Genomic DNA, 16,581 nt, shown 5'->3' on the forward strand with positions numbered 1-16,581 from the left:
TTATTGGGTGCTGGAGGCAGAAATCTGAATAAGAGATAGTCCCTATTCCTAGGGACCGATATACCTGGTAACTAAAGTAGGCACCTTGATTACCGGTGATAACAATATCGATGGTAAAATTGGCATCTCACCCTGTGACACACTCCAGTGAGATGGCTGGGTAGAATGTGGTCATCCCTGGGCATATGTCAGTGACAAATATCCTTATAATGCCAACAGATGTTGGCACCTGTCATATCTACAGCCTGGTTTAGTGTTTATGAAATATAGTCTTCATTAGTTTTCCTAACTAATGGGTGGTGATTGAATATTTCCTTATTATATAATTGAATGAAACATTTCTTTTAATTTATTCGCCCTGCTGCTCATTTGGATATATTAAACATGTTAAAGCATGAAGGCTCATAAGACATATAGTCGCCCTTAAACCAGCCCTCGTGTGAACAGCTTCCATGCTATCTCCCCAGGAGCTGTTGATTTCTATCTAAACTTCAGCCACCGCAGTACAGCCATCACCAACAGGGCTGCAGATTCCTGCTATAATTTGATTTGGGGACTTGGGCTTCTGAATGCTTTAAGAAAGCATTCTTTCTGCTCCATCATTCCAGTTACATTGGCCCAAAGCAGTACATTCAAGTATTTTATACAAGTACCTAGCCCTTCACAAAGGTGACCTGCACTTCACTCGGTGTGCTTCAGGTGACACTGATGAAGCTGAGAGTCTTAAGAAGCCACCAGTCTCTGGTTTTAGGACCTTGTTTTGAGCACCTGTAGCAGCTGACAGTGTTTCATCAAACAGTTCTAAGAGTGGCCAGAGAGATGGCTCGGTGGCTATAAGCTCTTGCTGCTCTTGCAGAGGACCACGAGAAAATTATTTCCTCATTCCCAGGCTCCTTAAGCAGAGCGTAATAAATAAATATGTCCGTTACATTACAGACTTTATTGAGGGTTTTCCAGGAGACTCAAGAGTGACGGCTTTGGGAGTCTGTGCCCTTTGGAACTGGCTAAGCAAAGTCACTGTGAAGAAAAAGTTCTGAAAGGCCCGATTTCTAACACAGTCTGTTTTCTAAAATAGAATTGGCAGAAGGAATTGTGTAAGGACCTGAGCAAACTCAGAATGAAATAAGCCTAATTCCTTTTTTGTTTTGTTAACTTCTTCTTTGGTCGTTCTGATTAAGCCCAAAGGCAAAATGTTGATCTTGTGATAATGTGACGTCATACATGCTTACAGACATTCTTTTTTTTTTTAATACTCAAATAACTTTAAGCCCAGAAACTTGAAGGGGCAGAAGTATACTGCTGGAATTTAATATTTTTTTGTTGGTTTGTATTCTTGTTACTTGTATTTAAGGCAAGTTATTTTGGTTTCAAATTCGGGGAAGTGCAATAATATTTCCTTCTGTTCTTTGATGCATTTTATTGTTTAAATGCCACTTCCTTGATTCACCAGATGTAAAACTCACCTACAAGAACTGTCTCCCACAACCCTCGAATACACCCACTTGTCAAGTACACAGAAAACATTTTCTAGGATATAGCCTATATCGAGTTGTATCCACAAACCCAGTACCTTGTGAAGGACTGAAATACGTGCTTACATACTTCATCAGTAATAAAGTGCAATTAGAAACTAACAACACAAGGAAGCATGGGCTATTCACAATGATGACAAATTAGTTCTCTCTAAAACAGTCAGTAGGACAAAAAAAAAGTAAATTTCAGAGGAAATTGAAGATGGTTGCGGACAGCTGAGAAAGAGAAAGCAGCAAACCACTGTCTTCGCAGGAAGCATCTACAGCTGTGTGTGTAGGGAGGCCTGAAAAGGAGGGGGACAGGGAGGAAAGCTTCAGACAGACACCTTAGGAACTGGAGAGGTAAGAAAAACCTAATCCAAAGAAAACAAAAGAAAGGCAATAACAGGACGTAAAGCAGAGATAAGTGTAACGGGGAATGTAACAACAGTAGAACAAATCGACAAAGCTAAATTGAGTTATGAGGAGGTAGGAAAAAACCCTTTAATTTAGTTAGACTTACCAGAAAGAGAGGGCGAGAGACATAGTGAGGGGGTCCCTATTTACTAAAACTGGAGGCATGGCTTCACATTTCTGTGTAAATAGTAATTTTTACACACTGTCTTGCTTCTTGTATGATCAAGATGGCTTCCATCTTCTTCATTCAGAAAGAATGAAGAGAATGTTTCATAGGGCAACAGCCAGGGCTCAGTTTTGAAGTCTGGGGCCTGGAAAAAGAGAGGTCATGAGAGTCTGAAAGTGCTGAGCTGAAAGGCATGGCTGACTTTGACCTGTGACTAGTGGAAGGAGCGTGGCCAATGGCAGCACCACAACTCGAGAGCCAAGAACAGAAGGGACCTCAAACTCTGTCTCTTCTTCTGGTCTCCTGTGGCTAACGTGCATTACCCAAACCCAGCCAGAAGCCAGGATGCCAGGCAGACACCCTAAAGAGAGCAGCCCCAGGGCAGCAAGGACCACGTTGCCTTGCCATACCAGTAAAAACTTAATGATGAAGACACATCCTGAGATGCATTTTTCCACGATTTTGTCCTTGTGCAAACACCACAGAGAATATTTACATACACATGATACATGTCTGCACTGTGGCCTTTAATGCAGTTAGGAAATGGTAAACATGAAACGCATGTGGGTACCGCCAGCGTAACACAGCATCCTGTTTTACAGTAAACTCTTTGTCATAGGCCAGAGTGCCGGCTAAAAGAATGAGAAGCAGCCTAGTACAGTAAATAGATAAACCAGTAGCGTAGCTGTTTTGTTATTGACTGTAATGACGGTTTTTATGGAACATTTATACTATGCACAGTCATGCAGCACATCCCCAAGGACAGAATAGCATGGGTGTTTGTGAGTGTGAGAGTGTGTATGTGTGTATGTGCATATATGTGTGTGACAGAGTGTGCATATGTGAGTGCATTGTGTAAATACAGTGTATGTGTGAGACTCGATGTGTGTACGTGTCTGTGAGAGAGTGTGAGTCAGTGTGTGTGAGGGAAAGATTCAGTATGTGTGGGAATGTGTATGAATGTGTGTGTGTGTGTGTTTGTGTGAGAGAGAGGGAGGTGTCTGAGTGAGTGTATGTGCGTGTGTGTGTGTGTGTGTCTGTATGTAACTGGGAATTCTTGACTTAAAATCCTGTTAGTCAAATAGAAAATGAAAAAAAGAGATTGCCTCTTCTCTCTTCCTCTGGGAATAGATGTTTTCATCTTGACAGGTTAAGATTCTAAAGAAAACAATAATCCTGTTAGATGCTGCTCATTTGCCCTTCCCTGACTCCAGGAGACCCTTTCTGTGCTCACACCCCACAGTATGCAAGCTAGAAACAGTCTTAACAGTCTCTAGGAAAATCTAAGAGAATAGACATGTAGTGAGTGTAGTGGCCATGAGCCTGTGCTGCATCTCATTTCGCCCCTATTGTGATGCTACGGTCTCTGGTGTCCATGTGAGATGGCTCATGCCCTAGAGCTAAGTAACTGTGGCCAAGTGGCGAGCCAACGACGTCCATCCATCTCAGAGTCTGTCTGGAAGTTAATCACAGGATGCCCCACTTAGATTTTCTGTGAAGGGTAAAGAGACCTTCCCAATAAGCATGGACTGCATCTTAACTATTTCTGTGCCTCGTTTATGTTCCGAAACTCTCATGGTGCTAAGAGTAAAAACCCAGTGGTGACTAGAGATGAGAGAGAATTTTAAACCCAAAAGTATGAGAGTCATAAAACAAAAGTCTTTCTAACACCCCAGGTGATTTCTTTCTACTGCACCTCTCTCCTTCATCACAACTAGGGAGAACTTTTAATTTCCTGAAAATGTACAGCTTGTAGCTGTTTGACTTTTGTAGCATCATTACAAATAACAACAATCTTCTTCCATAAAAATATTGTCGCCTTTTGAACTTTTGATTGTTCTGCTAATTAAAATGTTTATCCTGGTCACTTAATGAAAATTGTTATTTCAAATAGAAAGTTGTTAATTTTTCTTGAAAACTATGGTAGTGTTTTATTTTGAAAATAGTTGCCACATCTTATAAACTGTAAGTGAAGAATGCCGGAGAAATGGCTCAGAGAGTAAGAGCTCTTCCAGAGAACCAGGGTTTGATTTCTAGCACCCACATGACAGCTCATGGCTGTCTGTAACGGTAACTCTAGTTCCAGAGGATCCGATGCCCTCTTCTGGCCTCCTGGAATACCAGGTATGCATGTAATGCATGTAGTTCAGAACACTCATAACATAAAATAAATAAATCTCTAAATAAAATAAATTTTAGGTGATAGGTAGTGATTGCTGACAATATTATGTGTTAGCTTGGATACAGAACAACTGGAATGCTCTACTGCTGTTTGTGGTAGTAAAAGTAATTTTCCACTTTGGAAAACAGTTTGACAGCTTTTCATAAGGTTAAATATATACTTACCACAATCTTAGAAATTCTAGAGCTTGGCATGGTGGTGCAGGCCTTTAATATCAGCACTTGGGAGGTGGAGAATCTCTGTGAGTTTGAGACCACCCTGGTCTACATAGTGAGATCCAGGACAGCCAGGACTAAATAGAGAGACCTTGTCCAAAAGAGAGAGAGAGAGAGAGAGAGAGAGAGAGAGAGAGAGAGAGAGAGAGAGAGAGAGAGAGAGAGAGGGAGGGAGGGAGGGAGGGGGGAATGGAGGAAGGAATGGAGGGAGGAATGGAGGGAGGGAGAAGAAAGAAAGAAGAAATTTTAATTCTAGATATCCATTCAAGAGAAATAAATAAGAACTTACTTTCAAAAAGATACAATTAGATTTTAATTTCAAAAATTAAAAAATATTTGTAGTAGTTTGGATAAATACCAAGTGAAAACAAGCCAGAATCAAAGAACAACATGCTCATCTTGTCTGAGCTTATTTTGCGTGTGTGTGTATACATATATATGCTGTATATATATTGAATATATATTCAAAAATAAACTATACTTTCAATTATACTTTACAGAATGTAAATTTATCTCAATAGAGTAAGTTCATCCATTCATTCACTTGTTTACAGTGCTAGAAATCAAACTTGCGCACACTAGGTGGGTACTCTACCACAAAGCTCAGCAGAATGATTTTAAAATAACTGGTTAGAATCACAAAGACATACACAAGTAGAAATTCTCCCGCTGATTTGGAGCTAAACCACAAAGCGTGAATGTAACAGGTCTTACATTTATGTTTCAAGTAAATACAAGCCCAATACAAAGTCCAAAATTCATCTGTCTTCCCATGGTAAAACTACAATCTTTGTGATATTTGCTAAACTTTAGTAATTTTGAATTTCTTTCTCTTTGTCTCCTCAAACTCCAGAATGGCCAGCTGGAGTGTGTGCGCTGGATGGTGAGCGAGACAGAAGCCATTGCAGAATTGAGTTGCTCCAAGGACTTCCCAAGCCTTATTCATTATGCAGGTTGCTATGGGCAGGTATGGTGTCCTTAAGTATCTTCTCTTACATGTCCATCAAAGTCCAACATGACATCATAAATCCAAAGATTTTATGAACAATGATATTTATTGTAATTTTTAATGAAGGAATGTTTTAAACAACCTAGATATCTCAACGCAAGATTTTAGATGAAGAGTTAAGCTATATTCATATAGTAGAATTATATGAGGAAGTGTTAATTACATAATGTTGATAAAATCTAATATATAAAGCTTCCATTGTAAGTTAGTACCAACTTTAAATTTTGTGGAGAAGGAAAGTAAGACTAGAAAAAATACAGCCTAACATAGTTGCAGTCATTTGGGGACAGAATGGAACTATAGCTTTTTTAAAGGTTATTTGTTTGTTTGTTAATTTTCTACTTTGACAATGAATATTTTTAACGTTTACCAAAAAGAAAAATGGTAGTACTTTATTGAGCACAAACCCAAACACCACGTCCTCTTAAGGTATCAGCCAAGGATGCCTCACCGGAACAAAAATGACCAGATGCTCACCTTCCTAGATGTGGATGGAGGGGGGAGGAACTTGGACTTCCCACAGGGCAGGGAATCCTTACTGCTCTTCGGACAGGAGAGGGAGGGGGGAGTGAAGGGGGAAGGGGGAGGTAAATGGGAGGTGGGGAGGAGGCGGAAATTTTTAATTAAAAAAAAAATGAGCAGGTGTATTAACAAGAGCATCCTTAGAACTAAGTTCTCCACCCCGGCCTGTGAGACACTCCATGGGTAAGAGAGCCGTCCCTGCAAAAGCCTGATGACCCAGTCCAGTCCCCAGAGCCCACGGATAGGCAGGAGGAGAAGGCTGACTCCAAAACGTTGTCTTCTGACCCACAAGTGCATGCACACACATACTCATAATAAACTCAAGAAATCGATTTCTACATTAGAAAAATCTTGACATTATTAGCTGATACACACAGATCTTGTCTCTACCTCCCTTTGAGGGTGATGGTTATAATTTATCTTTTAAAAAGGCTGAAGTCACAAAAACGTCAATCTCAAGCTTAAAAAAAATAAGGAAGTCAATATAGTATAAGAATAGATTTAATCAAATTTGTGGCAGAGAAAATTGCTTTTCATGTATCTAACCACTCCCAGCCCCTACCCTCACCCCCGCTGCTGCCTTTGGCTCTGTAGATTTTCCCAGGAGCAGTAAATTGTGGCATTGCCAATTAAAGATTGTGCTTATTTCTTCAGCATGCCAATCACATTTTTCAAAAGGCTAGAAAATATTACCATAGTCGTTCTTCCCTTTTGTGCTATTGTTTACTTTTGAGATAGGGCCTTTCTATGCAGTCTAGACTGTACTACAGCTCACTACAGGCAAAACTCAATGATCTTCCTGCCTCTCCCTCCCAAGTGCTGGGGTTAGCAGTGTGCATGATCATGCCTAGGTTGGCTTTTCTTCAGTAATCATACTAGCTGAAAGTTTATTCTGTACCAAAGCAACTTCAGTTGATATGATGCATATATAAACTGAGATAAACAACAAAGATAAAACACCATACATATGCACGTTTCCTTTGTTGCCAAGCTCCCTGCTATTGGAATTTATGTAAATTATCTATAAGATCTTGTTTAAGCCGGGCGGTGGTGGCGCACGCCTTTAATCCCAGCACTCGGGAGGCAGAGGCAGGCGGATCTCTGTGAGTTCGAGGCCAGCCTGGTCTACAAGAGCTAGTTCCAGGACAGGCTCTAAAAAAGCTGCAGAGAAACCCTGTCTCGAAAAAAAAAAAAAAAAAAAAAAAAAAAAAACAAAAAAAAAGATCTTGTTTATTCCATCGTTGAAGAACACAAAGAAGGAAAGTTAAGAAATGGCACATTGTCTAATGCTATTAAGAGGGAAGACTAGAGCCATGCAATGATGGCGCACGCCTTTAATCCCAGCACCTGAGGGGCAGAGGCGGGTGGATCTCAGTGAGTTTGAGGCCAGCCTGAGTCTACAAAGCAAGTTCCAGGACAACCAGAACTGTTTCACAGGAAGGAGGGAGGGAGGAAGGGAGAGAGAGAGGGAGGGAGGGAGGGAGAGAGGGAGGGAGGGAGGGAGAGAGAGAGAGAGGGAGGGAGGGAGGGAGGGAGAGAGGGAGGGAGGGAGGGAGGGAGGGAAAGAAAGAGGGAGAGGACTAGATTTCCACTCAGGTCCTGTATCTTTAGGGGCTCAGTTGTTTTGTCCCCATCTGTACAGATGGTTTGTACAGGAATATCTCACACAGACCATTGAAGTGAGAAACTGTATAAATGCATAGAATTCAAAAAGGAGGATAGGAGGAACATTAAAAGTTTGAATAAGTCGCTATCTTTTAAAACATTAGACTCACATCTTTTTTTTTTTTTTGGATTGTGCTTCCCAGTCCAATCCTCTGTCATTAAAATAAACAATGGTAATTATTACACATTTGCTAAAACAGAGGTTTATAAATTTTTTCTCAAGTATTTGACCATTGCTAATCTCCATAAGTCATTTTTGGTATTGAGCATATTTATTAAACTATGCGATCGATGGCTTTACATTTCTAATTTCATTTGCTCACTCAAAGCCTAATTGGGCCTTTGGGGTATTTGTGGAAAGGTTGCGACACTGACTCCAGTTAGGGAGGGAAGGGGGCTAGCCAGCCACACTGACTCCAGTTAGGGAGGGAAGGGGGGCTAGCCAGCCACACTGACTCCAGTTAGGGAGGGAAGAGGGCTAGCCAGACCTGTTCTGAGGCTCTGGACAAAGGACTGGCATCAGCCATCTTCAGGGAAATGTCAGTTCCTTGCTACTTTCTTTATTCGGTTCTCAGAGCACATGTCTCAGAATTCTTAAGCTGTGGGAATAGAAGAAAAGGAAGTGCCCCCTTGTGGGAAGGCTGTGTGAGCGTCCACTTACTGAGCTGAAACCTAGGAAAACGCAAAATCTAGTGACCCATCTGAAGAGACTTGTCAAACATTAGCCTCACACTGGGAGTCATCCTGAGGTTGCTCTAGGATGCGATGCATTTCTATGACATAAAATGCAGATTTGAGGGAGGCCAATCGCACCCTTCAGAGGACAGTCTACCCCCATGGAAACTGTAGATGCCCATTTGATCTGCCAGTTCTTCCCAGTGTCATCCTCCTGCCGCCACAGCCACTTATGTAACAGATAACCTGCAGAGCGGCTGAACTTGGAACCATGACAAGGCTAATATTTCCACAAGGAAGACTGCTATTGAGCAGTCTCTAATGGATTCAGCACATGCGAGTCTTTCTCTGCCAGGCAGGCACTAGACAGAGTGTGTTCTGACTTTTGTTTCTTCAGTAAACACCTTTGGAAAGGATCAGACCAACCAAAGAAAATTGTTTGCTGCTTCCTCTCCTTGCTCTCTACTCTCCTATAGATCCGGGAAGAAGGGGCTCCAATTGTCTCCCGATTTGTGTCCTTTTTCTTATAAAAATTGCCTTTAAAGATGGCAGTGCCACAGGGTGGTAGCCAGCGGGTTTGGTGGATGCGTGGAGTGAGCGATCTTTGGATGATAGGAATTGACTTTGCTCACGCTGACACTTGAAGTCTCAGAGGGCACAATTATTTTATCGCCTGGCTATACCTCGCATAACTAGCTACAGGGAGTGGGAAGGCTAAAGCCTTGTGGGGACTGGAAGAGCAGGCCTGGGGGTGGGAGCAGTTCCTGCATAGGCCTGCTCTGCCTCCCCAATAGGAAAGCTGTTGGCGAAACAATAGAGATGGAACCGTGTTTATTCAAAACCACTCTCTGTGTGACTTGGGCATTTTAGGCCAACATGAAGGTTCAGGTGGTATCCAGGCTCTCCCTGCAGATAGTCTGCCTGCAGCTGCTGTGGGAGGTGTCACCCTATCCTGCCTTGATACTTGGTTAGGGGGCTCTGTGATGTGCAGCATTGAATTTGTGATTCCTTTGGTTTTTGAGTCTTTCATGGGCCATTTAGTCAAAACACTCTGTCGAAATGACTTGCCTTCATAACGCTAAACTGCGTCTAGACTTCATTTTACATTTGGTCCTGAGAAAGTCTGGTATTTTTTTTTTAAGGACTCTTTTTGAAGCGAGCAAAAGCTCATAGTTTCCCGTGAGTGGTCATTGGCAGCTGAGGGCACGATGACGAGGGGTGTGCTTTTACATGCCCTGTTGCTGTTCTCTGAGTCACTTTCATCAGAGAAGTATTCTGTCCTGGACTTTGTTTCATTGACTATTGTTTCAATGTCGTGGGGCGGAAATAAGTAAACCATCTGAAAGTACTCTTGTTGGAGATGAAAGGCAAGTAGAAAGATCTTGGTTTTGTTTATGTTCTGTTTTGCTTTTGTTCTCTGATAGAGTCTTGCAATGCCGCAGAGGCTAACAGAGAACTTGCAATCCTCCCCTTTTAGCCTCCCCACAACCTGGAATTGCAGATGTGCTTTCTCCCACCACCGCTGGCAGAAAAACCTTAGATTAGCACAAACAACCATCTAAATGCTAACTATTGATCTTGGAGAGATAACTAACCCAGAGCTCCACAATCTGCAGACTGACAGCCAGAGTTTCCTAAGCCTAAGGGCTCCATAGGAGCATGCCTGTTAGAATCAGTGCTGTTGGAGAAATCAGAGCCTTCTGATGTGGAATTCCCCTCTGCCATTGGATAATAAAGAAACTGGCTTGGCCTGATAGGGTAGAACAGAGCTAGGCAGGGAAAACTAACCTGAATGCTGGGAGAAAGAAGGTAGAGTAAAAGGGAGAAGCCATGTAACCCTGCCAGAGACAGATGCTGGAACTTTACCCAGTAAGCCACAGCCTCGTGGTGATACACAGATTAATGGAGATGGGTTAATTTAAGATATGAGTTAGCCAGAAATACAGTTAGGCTATTGGCCAAACAGTATGGCAAATAATGTGGTTTCTATGTGATTATTTCGGGGCTGAGCTGCCAGGAACAAACAAGGGGCTTCCTACAACAGTGTTCCAGCCCTAAAGATGGAAAAGAGAGTTCCAAAGACAACTGAGCCCTAGTGCCAGGTGTCTGGGATTCAGTCTTACCCAGTCCTAGCTTGATGGCTTTGCACACATGCATATGCATGAATGCATGTAGAAAGAAGAAAAAGGGAATTCAAAACAAGAAAAGAAAAGAGAAAAGAGACATGTCCTGTGCCTTTGTTGTTCTCAGCTGTATGACATGGCAAGAGAACTTCCCTCTTGGGAGTTCTGAAGACCTAATGAAGACCAGTATACTGACCAGTCCAAAATACACACTAGACAAATGTTGGCTGCTTTGGCAAATCTTCCAATTTGTTGATTTTATTGCCATCAGTGTAGTTTGTCTACTTATTTTACTTTAAGTAAAGAATAAACCAAACTTACCAAGAAGTTATTTTGGCCTTGATATACTTAATTCTTAAGTGCATCTTCCCCCATAATCTTGCCATCTCTGTATCGTACATTTACCTTACAATAAATGATGTAAAAGTATTAATGACCGATTTTTTTAATTTACATTTTGACATCTTGATAAATGGGATGAATCTCTAAATGTGGTGTATTAGATTTGGTGATCTAGTGTTGCAGACAAAGCTCCAAGTTGTACCACAAACTGTAGAGATTTTATTGATACTAGCAATAAAACTGTGACATATATTTCAATTAAACTTTTATTAGACTTTGTTCAGTGCATCTTATAAATTGCATGTATTAATTGCCTCTTTAAGGACCTTGCATTGCCTATGGGAACACTTAAGTTGCAATGCTAAAACAGGTTATCCAAAGGCCAGAGAATCCTCAGAAGAGAAAATATGTAGATAAGAGAAGTTCTTGGTCCATAGATGTAAGCTGAATAGATAAGGGGATGTGTGAGTGGATTGATGAATGGATAGACGGACTTTACATTGGAGAGTATTCCTCAAGATAGAAACAGCAGAGACAAGCTTCTCTGTTCACATGACTGCTTAGAATAACCCTTGAAAGCAATATTTATCAAAAATGAAAGTCTGACATTGCATCCCTCCTTCAACATTTCCTCCTGCAATGGAGAGGAAGAACATACACACACACACACACACACACACACACACACACACACACGTGCAAGCATGCGCACTCACACAGCAGGGAGGAAGAGAGAATCTGAATGCATTAAAGGACTAGGAGGGGAGGAAGACATCATTAAACATGTCTCTAACACATGTAGGCATCAATGAGGACCTTCCTAGCTGGACAAGTGGCCATTCTCTCCTGATTATGTTTTAGTGTGCTTGTCGAATAAGTCACCATTTTATTCTAAGTCTTTGCGTCCCTATGCTTCCCAGAAGTAAAGCCCAATGTCTCAAATAATGAGTACTAAAGATCTTATGTGAAAACAAGGGAAACTAGCCATCTGTCTTGAAATCCTAAATGCATGTAATCAGAAGACCACTCATGCAGTTCCTTTGAGTAGAACCCATTCAAATGGTATGACAGGAAAGATTTTTCTTTACAAGATATGAGTAAATAGGCCAATTGCCTTATCTTCTTAACATTGTATGTATATATATAATATATATACATAGATTTTATTAACTTAAATCAATTAGGTTTCATTATGTATTTTTGACACTCTTTTCCCCACCTCTTTCCCCACACACACCCCATCTGTCCCCTACGCCAGCTTACCCCAGTATCCTCCTTTCCACTCTCAGGTCACAAGTGATCTTTTGGTTTTCCGCCCCTCCCCGTTCCTCAGCACTCTTGTTCCATTCTCTTGGTGGCTTATCTTGTTTCATATAAAAGAGCTGTACTACAGAAAGTATATAACAGAATTTGAGGCACCAGGCAAAACACTGGTAAGTCAGTAGAATTGTGTCTGCCTTATATGAGTCTTAGGTAAGGTCTCTGACAGCCACTACAAGAAAAGATTATTGTAGCGATACATCTGGGCACTGGCTCAGGGCACTCAGGATCCATGGCAACTCTCTTTTCTCACAGAGCGCTCCTATATCTTATTCTCCCACATCACCTGGCCCCTTGCCAAGGGCCCTTGATTTTTCTCCACATTTCCACATTTCTAGAATAATTCTAAGACTCAAAAAATGTAATATTCTATTGCTGACAGTCCAATTACTAAAAGCCAAAACACTATGATTTTAGTAAAGCCTGTGTCTATACAGGTGGAATAGACGCACCCTCTAGAACATTCAGTTTGATCTGAAGAATCTGAAAATTTGCATGGCAAGACAGTTTACAAATAGGACATTTCAAATATCTTCAACTCTCTTGAACTTTACTTTCTAAAGGAAGCTGGTACAAATCAGATGACATTCCTCGCTGTCCTGGACTAATTCTATGTCGACTTGACACAAGCTGAAGTCATCTGAGAGGAGAGAACCTCAATTGAGAAAGTGCCTCTATTAGATCCTGCTATAGGGTATTTTCTTAATTAGTGATTGATGGGGGAGGGCCCAGTCCATTGTGGGTGGGTCCATTCCTGGGCTAGTAGTCTTGGGTTCTATAAGAAAGCAGGCTGAGCAAGCCTGCACTTCTCCATGGCCTCTGCATCAGTTACTGTCCTGGGTTCTTGCCCTCAGTAATGAACTATGTATGATATGGAAGTCTAAATTAAATAAATCCTTTCCTCCCCAACTTGCTTTTTGGTCCCGGTGCTTCATCTCAGCAATAGAAACTCTAACTAAGACAGTTACAGTTCTCTGATTTATAAAACAAGATTGAATGGGATAGTTTCCCCCAAATGTCTTCCAATGTGTAGTTTTAAGAGTCCTTGGTTTGTTATCATGGAACAAACCAAGTCCCCCAAGCTTGAAAATGACCTATTGAAGAGGTTCTGTTCTGTGATTGGTGGGACTGTCTTTCTCATCTGTAGAGACACCACAGCCTTTCTCCTGGAGTTTTCTTAAGTCTTAGCCATTGCCTGCATGCCAGTTGGTAATAGCTTTAATCCTGATACTATTCATTGAGATTTTGCTTTTTTTTTTTTTTTTGGTCGCTTTTGGTTTTTTATTTCTATTTTGATTTTGGAGACAGGGTCTCTCTATGAATGCCGGGCTGTTGTGGAACTTGCTATGTAGACCAGGCTGGCCTTAAACTCATAGCGATCCACCTGCCTGTGCCTCCCAAGTCCCAATCCACAGAGAATTTTTAAAGATTTATCTTGTGTTATGTGTTTGAGGGGATATGTATATGTGAACTCAGATGCTCTGGGAAACAAGAAGAGGGTGCCAGGTCTCCTGGTGGTAGAAATACAGGCCATGGTAAACCATTTGGTGTGGGTGCTAGGAACTGAACTTGGGTCTGCAAAAGCAGTAGTCACCCTGAGCCATCTCTCTTGTCCCCTCAATGAAATGTTAAAAGAACTAAGTTGCTTAATACAATAACCTGTTTCCAAGTAAAAGAAATCCAGCATTTTTTGCCTAGTTAACTAGGAAAAGTAGAGTAGCCATTTTATTGTCTCAAGCATATGAAAACATTGTCTATTCTGGTCCCAACATCAGCCCCAATTTCCTGTAAGTTTTTCTTTGAAGAAGAGAGTTAAGCCTATCAGGACTCCCTTCTCCAGTTTCTAGTTCTCAACCAGAGTCTCCAGGCTCATCCTCGCCCCTTTTTCTGGGAACCCTTGAAGACCCTTTGACTCTCTTCAAGTTCCACCTCCATCCGCAGCTAGCATTCATCCCACTCTCCCAGGTACTGTCTTACTCAGATGTAAGAATCAGTTCCCTTTTCCTCATTTTGCTTTTTGAGGGGTTTTACTCCATCTTGCCCACTTGGACAGAGTACGGCACAAATATTGTGTCTGTCCCCACATGTTAGCTACCTTTGTAAACAGTGCCCTATTGACCAGCAGAGAGAAAAAAAAAACCATTTAGGAGTTAGCTGTTTGGATTCAAAATTCCTTTAGCAAATTAACTGGCATGTTCAGAAGATGAGGGCAAATTTAATCCAAAAAAAAGTTCATGACCAGTCGGAACAAATAACCAGAGGGGAGAAAATCCTTTAAGAGGTTAAGAAGAAAGAAGTTCAAGGCTATTCCAAGCACATGATCATCTTTTTAAATGTCACATTCCACCCACTAAGCTTCATGCTGTTGTTTTTACCACTCTCGTGTTTTTTACTTTATATTTAATTCTTCTATTTTAAAACATTGTAATCCCATCTCCTTGCTTGCTTCAAAAACCATGACATGAAAATACCACAAAACATTCACTGGGTAAAATGCAAACAGATTACAACGAAATATCCTGACTGCTCGCTCTCTGGCTTCGCTTCTGAAAGACTTAGTCTCTTTGCCTTTGGTTCCTTTCCTTTAACATGAAGGGGAAAAAAATGATATTACTTTAAAAAAAAATACCACCAGCATTTGGTCAGAGACAAGAACAAGAAGTTCCTGCTTTATCTCAGCAAGGTTATCTTGGATTTGACAGCTTACGGTACTGATTTGTGTTCAGTCTGTGGACTGCAGGATGTTCAGGATTAGGGGGCCATGGTTTAAGAATATAAATTTAAAAGTAAATCGAGTTGTGTCGGTAGTGTAAGGTCTTGGGGTAATCGGCTTGAAAGCTACAGGCAGCTTAACAGAGCAGAAAGTGTGGCCTTAATGTAGTGATGTGCTGCAGGTTGTGTTCCTGTGGCCCAGTTCCCGGCCTCCTGACTAGCTTATGCCCCAAAATAACAACACACAAATTGTATTCTTTTAAACACTGCCTGGCTCATTAGTTTCAGCCTCTTACTCACATCTTGCTTTAACCCATTTCTAATAATCTGTGTAGCACCACGAAGTGGTGTCCTACCGGAAAGATTCTAGCGTACGTCCATCTTGGGCTGGAGCTTCATCATGTCTGGCATCTCCTCAGGAGAGGCACGGTGGTCTGTCTAACTTAGGAGAGGCGTAGCATCTTACTGATCCTTCTACCTCATTTCCTCATCCTGTTCTGTCTACTCCACCCACCTAAGGGGTGGTCTATCAAATGGGCCAGGCAGTTTCTTTATTAGCCAATGAAATCAACTCAAACAGAAGACTCTACTACATCATTTCCCCTTTTTCTGTTTAAACAATAAAAAGAAGGCTTTAACTTTAACATAGCAAAATTACATATAACAAAACAGTTATCAAGCAAGAATTATAATTACAATATTTATATCTACTTTATCTTTTATCATAACTAAGGAAAACTATATCTATCCATTCTTCAACTCCATCAAAGACTCCAGAAGGATATAATATTACCTAGGTGAACAAGAAGTAAGCTACTTCCAAAACTCTAGAAATCACAGAGACATCTCGCTGCCTGGACAGTCACCCAAAGTTCTTTTGTATTGTTGGTGCATCTATCTTCGGCCTACAGGCCCATAACTATCCAGCAGACATTTCTATGCAGCAGGAATTTCGAAGGCAATTCAGTCACTTTCTGCTGTGTCCTGCAGAATGTCTTGCAGACTCTTTCATGAGTCAGGAACCCCAAAGAATCATCTCACATTTAGGCAAGTTCAGCATTCCTCTCTGTGTCCAGTTTATGCAAGTGTCCAAGCAAGAGCAGTTTCTTGCCCAATGGCTATCAAACTCCATAAGTAGCCTCTTAGATGCCCATCTTCCTCTTGAAGTAGCTTGTGCTGCCAGGAGCAGATGTGTCTCATTGTCATGAAAAGTCCTAAGTTATTAAGACATTTAAGTAGAATATTCTGTAGTCTTTGAAAGATATGAAGAATATCTATCTAACTGAAATATATCTCTATATATCTAGAAAATCTAACTAACATAACTATAAGCTTTACTATTATTGATGATTATCCATTAACAACCTATATTTCTTAATTATACATTACATTTTTAAAATGAACTACACAATCACAATACCTTAATCAGTATCAAAAATACATATACATATAACAAAATTGACCTTAAATGTCTATCAATAAAGCAAAATCTATACCAATGCAAATTATTCATATCTATATCATATCCCCCCTTTAAATGTAAAAGAACACTTATAAACAATATTTGGGAACATGGGCGCAGTTATTTCTCTCCAAACTGCTTCCTGCTGAATGGGGACGCTGTTAATCAGATCTTTCATGGTGTAACCTGTGTGCCAGGTTCATCTCAGTCATCAGTTGGGTGAAGTAATTTTCTGAAGATGTTCACAGCAACCTTTCAGG

General features: G+C 41.0%; 1 protein-coding gene across 2 annotated transcripts in view; it reads left to right on the forward strand.

The window, feature by feature from the left end:
* The window catches only part of LOC119814737 (synuclein alpha interacting protein), a 72,298-nt gene that overhangs the window by 34,133 nt on the left and 21,584 nt on the right, over window positions 1-16,581 (forward strand). For both annotated transcript variants that reach the window (XM_038330751.1, XM_038330750.1), the window contains exon 5: window positions 5,345-5,458. In XM_038330751.1, coding sequence (XP_038186679.1) covers window positions 5,345-5,458 — 114 coding nt within the window. The remainder of the gene's footprint in view (window positions 1-5,344; window positions 5,459-16,581) is intronic.

Source organism: Arvicola amphibius, chromosome 5 (genome assembly GCF_903992535.2).
Source record: "Arvicola amphibius chromosome 5, mArvAmp1.2, whole genome shotgun sequence".
NCBI lineage: Eukaryota > Metazoa > Chordata > Mammalia > Rodentia > Cricetidae > Arvicola > Arvicola amphibius.